The sequence below is a fragment of the Hemibagrus wyckioides genome, linkage group LG28 (assembly GCF_019097595.1).
Source record: "Hemibagrus wyckioides isolate EC202008001 linkage group LG28, SWU_Hwy_1.0, whole genome shotgun sequence".
NCBI classification, from domain to species: Eukaryota; Metazoa; Chordata; class Actinopteri; order Siluriformes; family Bagridae; genus Hemibagrus; species Hemibagrus wyckioides.
In genome coordinates this window covers 4046148-4055239 of record NC_080737.1, presented here as the reverse complement: position 1 = coordinate 4055239, position 9092 = coordinate 4046148, and the positions used below count along the sequence as shown (strand labels likewise).

The following is a 9092-nucleotide window of genomic DNA, read 5'->3' as shown; positions in this document are numbered from 1 at the left end:
ATTCAGATAAAAATTATTAAAATATACAAAATAGTCTATAATAAATAAACGTAGGTATGAACACAAAGGCAAAATACTCCAATAACCACATGATAATCACAATAATCACAAATGTAAGCCTATTTTAGTATCACCAATATGTGGAAATCATTGAAAATTAAGTTTAGAAGTTACGATTTAAGTAATAATTAAATAATTACAGATTAACTATTATCACAAACAGAGAAAAGAAAACACACGTTATCTACAGGCATGCTCTGATAAATGTTTTAAAGCGAATTTTAGTTAAAATCTTTTTGTAAATAATAGATTTCAGGAAGCGTTAGACTCTGTTACTCTACTAGGGGGCTAAATGGAGTCATAAACATAAAATATGACATTAACCGTGTCTCTCAGGGCCAGTTCATCTGTGTAGGTGATCAAATAAATATCAGTGAAGCCATTTAAGGGGAGATGGTGATGTTTTATTGATCACTAAATAGAATTTTTTTTAAACTGAAAATGTGTTTGACACCCCTGCTCTACAAAGTCAGATAAAAACTATTATAATGTTAATTATAGTCTACAATCAATAGATATGAACAAAAACCTCCAGAAAGCAAAATACTGAATAATCACATGATAATAATTACAATAATCACAAACGTAAGGCTTTTTTTGTCTCACCAAGATGTGTAAATGATCTGAAATTAAGATTAGAAGACTTATCTTTATATATCAGATCCATAGATGCACAAATGAACAATTTAAGTAATAATAAAATAATTATAGATTTCTACAAACTAGTGAATGTGTGAGTGAGATTTCCTAAGAGTGTGTGATTTACTCCATTAAGTGTTCACTAAGCCTGACCTGACTTCAATTCATCAATTAACCAGCTGTGGTTCATTTTAAGGATGTTATAAAATTCTTGCTTTGCCGCTCTTCCCACTGAGTCGAGCCATGTGTACAGTTCTCTCATTTTATCCTGAGGTGTTGACTTTGCCTTAATGTTTTCGTACATCTCCGTAGAAATCATGTTCTTGCCTATCAGACAGTCTGCAAACTCCATCACTGACAGAAATCTCTGAATGAGTGTTTCTCTGTGTTCATCCACAAAGTCAGCACCTGCAATACAAACTATAATCAAATGATTCTAACAGCAAGACATTTCCAGTGCAACAGGATTCATACAAATTTGATTTACTGACAGTTCAGCAAATGTGCACCAGTTATAGGAAATTGTTAGAAATGTATTATTATTCCATGTAAAGAATTCCACTGGAGTGTAGCCAAAAAAGGCAATTAAGTCAGTGAAGTAAAAAGATTGCAATAAATTTAATGTATAAAAGTTTTGTGAGTGTCTTGGTGCCAGTGGGTAAGCTGGTCCAACAGCCTTACCTGCTGTATCCAGGTTGGTTGAGCTTGTTTCTGTACCTGATGTGACGAGACAAAGAACAAGACCAGACAGACAGACATTATGTAATTGAAATACAGCTACAGTAGACATCTAGTCCAAATAATTTATTTATCTTCAACATGACCAGTAGGGGGCATTTCACTCTGTATCATCTGTGACTGTCACTGATAGGATGCACGAATCTACAGTTTTACTTCTTCACGGCATTCTGAATGTGTGTCAAAAATATCAGAAAATTTGTATTCACTTACCTGTAATCAAGTCTACAAATCGTGTCCACACTTCCTTGCCTTTTTTTTCAGAAAGAATCAATGTGACTTCAGCAGCCTCAATGTTCAAAATCTCAAATGTGGGGTGATAGTTGGGGCCACAGTCCCGTTGAAATTTCACTACCTAATGAAACACGTGATTAAAGGTTTATTTCTGAATGTCTAAGATCAATAATGTTTGACCAATATGACCACAGTGTTGATGATGAACATTTTGAATAATACCTTTGGTTGGAGTACAGTATTGTCAGTATTGACAGTATTTGTATAGCGTAGTCTGTACTTTCGTCTAGGGGTCAGATCACAAGTGGAGGTTGTGTCAATGTACGTGTAGCTCTTGTGTTGTTTCTGTACCTTAAAGGGCAAGAGAAAGCATGAAAATTAAACATTTAATTCCGAATATGAAAATTGTTCATAAAATCAAAACAAAAAATCCAAAAAATGTTGGTAAATTTATGTTCATCATAAAGATGTAACTAACAAAACAACTACTTTTAACCACTGCAGGATGTGGAATACAACACACACATGCACACACACACATACATACATATATATATATATATATCAGATATCAGATATCAGTAAATCAGATTACCTCTTTTACTGGCACATTTGCTGGCAGCAGGTGGATGTTCAGTTTACTCTTGCAGTGTTCTGTCTTTTTTTTGTAGAACAGTAGAACTTGGGCTCTGATGGAAGTTTCACTGCGTGGGAAAATTAAACCAAATGGGGAGAGACTCTGAATGTTTATGATCACATGTGTGTCTGTCACTGTTTGTGGCTGAATGATCTCCACTTTACCATCAGCCACATGTGCTACAGTCAGTTTCTCCTTGCCTTTACCTGTAACATATAAACCACCAGAATCAAGCAAATACTGACATAGTATTAAAGCAACAATGGAAATAAACTTTAAACTATAATATTCACATCATCATCAAGAATAATATATTTAATATTTTTTGTGGTCGAGAAATGCAAAACAAAAAAACAAATCCAAAAACACGATAACAAATCCGAAAATACAACGACAATTCAGACAAGCGCGATATATATACAGCCACTGTAATTAGATAATGTATGTACTTGTATGAGATGGTTTTAAATTACTTATTACCAAAGTATTAAGCCTTCTCACTTTTCCATAGACCCTGGTATCAAACCATTTGTATGTTTTTTTCCAGGTGTTATAAATTCAGGTTTCTGTAAATTTGTAAATATTAGTGAAAGGTCAACTCACCAATCTCACAATGTGGGAAGTGCAGACGACGGACTGAACCTTCAGGACCAATATTATACAGAGGTCCTGCAGGTTCCTTTTGGGGTAAATTGTTTAAGAGCTTATTGTCCCAGGAGATTATTCTGTACTTCACTTCCCCTTCACTTTCCATCTCAAACACAATGTTGGTCAATTCGCACATAAACTGACCAGGACAAGGGCAGAAAAACCTGAAGAAAAATAGAAAACCCAGGCTGTTCTGCTATTCATGTCAGCAATCAAGAGGTTGTAAGAATGCAGAAGTGGACAAATCAAACATTTATTAAAGGTGGTTAAAAGGTGGCGGCAATGTAGTTGCTAGTACAGTAATACAGACTAGCATCTAATTATACAGTTAATATACTCCTCTAAGAAAGTTTCTGATGTAGCACAGTGATTGTGCCCTAAACAAAACAAAAAGAAGAGTGTGCACTACAGTTGAAGTATCAAAGTTTTGCTCATCACCACGAAGCATGTTAAGTTTAGACGTGCGCATGAAATAAAAACTTAAACACAAGTCAATAATAAATGCCACCCCCCCCCCTACTTATCTGTCAGGCATGAATAAAAATACTAATAGCTGGGACACAAAATCTACTTGTCCATGACTATTATAATAAAAAACAGTTACATTACCAGTATTCATCCTCATCGCAATTTTCAAACAATTCAGGTGTAAATGGTTTCAGCTAATGAGAAATAATAAAAAAAAGCTGTTATTTAATATAGGAGAAACTGGGAAAAAAGAGTTTCATTATTTAAACACATATAACTGACCAATCCCACTTCACAATTCACCTGTGAACACACTTAACTGAATTATTATAAAATGCTAAAATTCTGCTTGCTGACGAATCTTCCTCCACTCCCCCATGGGGTTCTACAGTCTAATATATCAGCATCAGTGATACTTACATGTGTGGGGTAGGGCTGCAGTATAGGTGTGGAGCCAATGTCTTTTTTATTCCCATTGTGTTCACCAAAATCCTGAACATGTTCTGGAGAAAATACACAAAAAAAAATATGAACAATAAACAAAACACAGCCATATAAATATATGCAGTTATTTTTGAAGAAAACACTTTACATTTTACAATATACAGTTTACAATGAAGAAAAAACCTATTCATTGTCACATATACATTACAGCAAAGTCAAATTCTTTTCTTCAAATATCTCAGCTTAGGATGTTGAGGTCAGAGCGCAGGGTCAGCAATAATACAGTGCCCCTGTAGCAGAGAGGGTTAAGGGCCCAACAGCAGCACCTTTCCAGTGCTAAATATTCAGCCTTTAACCAGTCTAACAGGCATGATGAAGCTCAATCAAGCTTTGATTTGTCAAGTGAATCATTATAAATCACTAATAATTCTTGGAATATTTATAGAATTTGAATGTAATTCTGAAACATTGAAACCATAAAAATATATGGGTACAAAAGGCAAATGTTAGAACATCATAATTGTGGCACAAATTATTTTTGTCCAATATGTTGTTTTAGTTGCTCCTTGTTCGGGATTGCCACAGAGGATCATTTGAGCCACATATCTGAAGTTGGCATATTTGTGAAAACACTGGTCTAAACTCTTACCAGAATTGAAGAACATCTCTGATTGTTTCTCCACTCTTTTTCAAAACTACAAAGCAAGATTAAAACACATTTTGTCAATGAATATTTTTCTGTGTCATGCTGGACAAACATCAAAAACAGGATAAAGAACCTTCTCCAGGAAACCAGGCAGAAACATGACATATAATGAGGTGTAAATGTTATTGGACTATGTTTTCACATAAACTTCATAAATTTAAGTACAGTTGTACAGGCATAATGAACATAAAAAAATAAGAAAAAATTAAATAGGATAATAAGATAAAATGAGCTAAGATAAATGAGCTATACTTAACAAGGTTTTTTTTTTAATTGGAAAGTTTCATTGTTTCTGTAGCAACAATTTATACAGAAACTTGTAGAGCAGATGTTCTACAAATGTCTTGTGTAAATGAAATGACGAACTTTTCTGTGAGGAGACATTTATTTGACATTTTTGGATGGAGTCTCCAGTGTCAGAGCTTTGTAACAGTCAAAGGTAAAGCTTTACCTAAGTTTTCTATCAGAGAAAAATCTTCATGGTTCAGTAACTTGACAAGCTGAATTACTCAATCTGAATCTCTTAGGTAACTGTTTGTAGCTACTATAACATAAGTGAAAACAGAAGCTATTATGTACGTTTCCTAGACATTAAAGCTACATCAAACATTGATCTACCTCTATGCATTGCTCTTATTTGTTAGATTTAAAATGTTATGTAAAAATATGTAAGATTTTGTTTCTTACATCTACCTAAAGAAGAAGAAGCAGAACCTGATGGAAATAATGGCTAATGGCTGGCCAATAAAAGCAACCTTTACAAATTAAACAGTTTTTGATGTAGACTAAGAATAATACATTTGTGTAAAACATGATATGTACATTGAAGGTTCGTTTAAAACATTAAAGCTATTCAAGATTAAAATATAAAATAATTTCATAAGAAGGAGAAATAATGCACAAGTGTTATTATTTAGTATTACCTACCTTAAGTAGCTGAGGAAATGACAGAGCAGCTAAGTATGCCTTCTGTGTACTTTCAGTTTAAGAACATACGTCTGTATATATATATATATATACCATCAGTGGAAAACCACAGGCATGTAAAGACATTGTGCAATCCTATTTAAAGGAACAGTTTTTCCACACCATTTAGAGCAACTCCATGGGAACTGTATGTGAATTGGGTTCTTTAGGTATCATACTGTATAATTTGAATATGTGATTCACAGGACCCACAGCTCATCCTTAAACATTTGTTTCTCTCAGCTTCTCTGACCAACTTCACAGGGTTTCTTCTCCATCTACTAACACAGATACAACAATCACAAAGCTATAAACTTCATCAGCCGCTCTTTTGGGAACTAGTTGTTTTTCTCTGGGCTAGACAAATTCTTCACTTCATTCATATATTTTCATTTCCAGACAAACAGCTGTATTTGGGTTATACTTTGGTATTGCTAAGGATAGCTACTGGTAGCAATTTAAAAATCTTTTAAATTGAAGGACATGTTGGGATAAAATAATGTTCTCCTTTTAAAGCTGCATATTCTAGTTAGAATAGAAAAATGAAAGCAATTCTGGCTCTATTATTTCAGTTAAAATATATTAAAAAAATTAAATCACCTTTGACAATAAAATTAATTAATATAATATCATAATGCAATATGGCCAACAGCATATGTCCAAAATTGGTCATGTATTCTGGAATGTTCTCAGCGTGTCAATCATAGCAATACTATCTAATTGTAGGAATCCATGAGCTCTTGTATGTGGAAGATACTCATTATGATAGCTCATTCCTCAGACTGTTCTGCAGTCGCATGATGCACTGATCAGATGACTTCATGTGTTTGTTAATAAACACTTTAGTCTTCACCCTTCCCGGTTGGTAGCAGTCATGTGATAGGAGAGAACTAATTATTCAAAACGAAATAATGGATAGGTTTATATTAATGCACTTGTTTTAGCGTGTTATTACTACTGTGGTAAAAATTCACACAGGGACTATGCTACACATAACATGAACGTTTAATAGTTAAAATTTACTGATGACTGGACTTCAATTTAGGCAATGGTTCTACCCAGTCAATGATAAGCCTCTCAAACAGTTCTGCCATGATTGGAATGGACCAAAGTGGAGCTTGGCATACCACATGGTTAAGCTTTGCAGACACTTGACAGTTTATGACGACCAGACCACACATGCTCATGTTACAGCTTCTGCTTTCCCAGTAAGCAGTCCTATACAATTGACCATGAGGCAGTCATCATCAGCGTCATGCGGCTTCCACCACCAACAGTGTTTTTCATTATCCCCAAAATTCCTGCTGACACTTGTGACTTGTCTTTACCTACCAATACGTCTGACCAACTTGGATCTCCTTTTTAGGTAGCAGAAAACTGGTCTAAGCTTTTTAGAAATTTAAATCTAATTAGATCACTTCAATTTTATATTGTACTGTACATTGCACATCAACTCACTTTTGTTAAACTACCTGCTTCTCCTACCAAATGGCTCCTAAATACAAATAAAATCTGAGGGCGATAGACTGAATTATTTTAACTGATCTCAATTATTGCAACTTGTTTTAGGATTTGGTGCTGGCATTTCACTATTTTAATGTTCTGAGCTTCAAGGAACAGTTTTACCAATTTTGCAGTGAGACAGGCAGCAATGACTTGCAAGAAAATTGCAGGCTGATTGGGAGAGGCTAAACATTTGCATAGAAATTGACAACTACTGATAGTAAATTGCTACATAAACCTTTGTAATTATCAAATTTGCTTTCATTTTGGCTTTCATGGCCTTAATAATGCTTCTTGCCTGCCACTAATGGCCACAGTTTTGTGTTAAATTGAAATTCTATTCCATTCTAAGTCATAAAATTCCAACTTACATAAACGTAAATCATTGTCATCATTCTGTCTTAGTGCTGTGCTGAGCAAAGTTGACTTTTTCACTTCACAAGTTGGCATCTTTCAAAAACCAAAGCAGACACCACTCTTTCACTTCAGTGTTTTACTTTGCGGCAAGGCAGCAACCAGCCTTGTGAATAATGTTGTTGTTCATTCAGAGTCATCACAGCAGATCATCTGGTCCACATATTTGATTTGGCACAGGTTTTTACACCAGATGCCCTTTCTGACACAACCATCCCATTTTATCCAGACTTGGTACTGACACTGAGAGTAAACCCCAATAATAGAGAAACATCATTAGAGTGTCTGAATGACAGTATGTTCATGAAACACTGATTAGTTCCTCAAATTTACCTTTCCACCCTGCTGACTATGGGAACAAGTGTAATAAAGTGCCAAGAGAGCTATTTTCACTTCAGTCATGTCACTTCCAGCAATATCAGTCTCACATAATCTTCTTGTAGAATGACGAAACAAGGTGGATAGAGGTATGGCGTATTTTGTTTCACTTCTTTAAAACCCCATTTTCACATAGCATGTATTCACCTAGTATAATATTACTGATCACGTCTTGTCAGCAGCGTACAGTAACAAGCAAATAATTCCAGCAAAAAACATTTTGGAACTAATATTGTGAACAGAGTTATATAGTGAGTGAAGTAATACAGTGTTTATTAATAATAAACACTAGCATTTTGTTTGTAATATGTCTAGTTCATTTAGAGAAAGGAGATTGTAATGCTATTTAGTCTTCTGGGTCCTGTGACAGGTAGCTATATCACAAAAATGAAGAACCATAAAGAAACAATTGACTGCGTCAAGACACTAACTGTGTGATCAAGTCATACATCTGTGCTTTCATGGAATTCATAAATTCCTGTTCTTAGCTGGCAGAAGTGGAACATTGTGCTGTTGTAACCCATCAGTCTTAAGGTTTGGTGTGTTATGCATTCTGAAATGCTTTTTTGTTTATCACAGTTGTAAAGCATGCTTATTTGAGGTATTACATCATTACTCTCAGCTCCATATTCTTCCAGAAATGTCAAATATATGTTAACATAAACCTTTGATTCACCAGCCACACTATTGTCAGAGCTTCTGTTACAGTAAATTAATCAACACCTTATAACCAAGCAGTATTGTGCATTCAGAAACACTGTTGTGTAAGTTATGTTAATTGATGTTATATTATAGACAATGAATTTTGGCCAGGGTACCTCTCCAAATAGATAGTTAGTTGTAGCATTTTTGTAGTAGAAATGTAAAAATCAGTCATGAATGCTGGGTACTAATATTAAACTATGCCATGATTTACTTATTAACGGTAATTTATTATAAATATTTCTTGCTCGCAATTTGTTTAATGCTACAAAACTTCACAATACAGTAGGAAAATAAATAATCGTAACTGACACTAGGTGACGTTTATTCATTTCTTCTTCATGATACCAAATCAACTCTTGCTGCACATATACTTGTTCGCATAAGCTTTAGTATTTGGGGCTGTCACGAGGCAGAACATGGGGACAGGATGTAGTGCAGGATCGCTTAAATCCACAGAACAAACAGGACAAGAATCAGAGCAATTCACAGGGTAAACACTACGGCAAGAAGACAAAAATGGGTGATGCACAAACAAGGGAAATGCAAAATAAA

The 9092-nt window shown here is 34.6% G+C and overlaps 1 protein-coding gene across 1 annotated transcript; it reads right to left on the bottom strand.

Annotated features, from left to right (window-relative positions):
* Nucleotides 1–253: 253 nt before the first annotated feature.
* Nucleotides 254–5552, bottom strand: LOC131348285 (NACHT, LRR and PYD domains-containing protein 1b allele 3-like). Its single transcript, XM_058383099.1, has 10 exons — nucleotides 5502–5552; nucleotides 4518–4563; nucleotides 3845–3927; nucleotides 3566–3618; nucleotides 2912–3120; nucleotides 2267–2514; nucleotides 1894–2022; nucleotides 1651–1792; nucleotides 1381–1416; nucleotides 254–1107 (listed from the first exon to the last, which is right to left on the bottom strand). The coding sequence occupies exons 2-10, from the start codon at nucleotides 4531–4533 to the stop codon at nucleotides 842–844; spliced, it is 1182 nt and encodes a 393-aa protein (XP_058239082.1). The 5' UTR covers nucleotides 4534–4563; nucleotides 5502–5552; the 3' UTR covers nucleotides 254–841.
* Nucleotides 5553–9092: the final 3540 nt, after the last annotated feature.

Bases quoted from the DNA above. Each gene is read 5' to 3' on its own strand.
- LOC131348285 (XM_058383099.1), bottom strand. The intron at 3,121-3,565 runs GTAATGTAACTG...ATTTTTCTTCAG, and splicing joins TGCGATGAGGATGAATACTG to GTTTTTCTGCCCTTGTCCTG. The intron at 1,108-1,380 runs GTAAGGCTGTTG...TTTGTATTGCAG, and splicing joins AACCAACCTGGATACAGCAG to GTGCTGACTTTGTGGATGAA.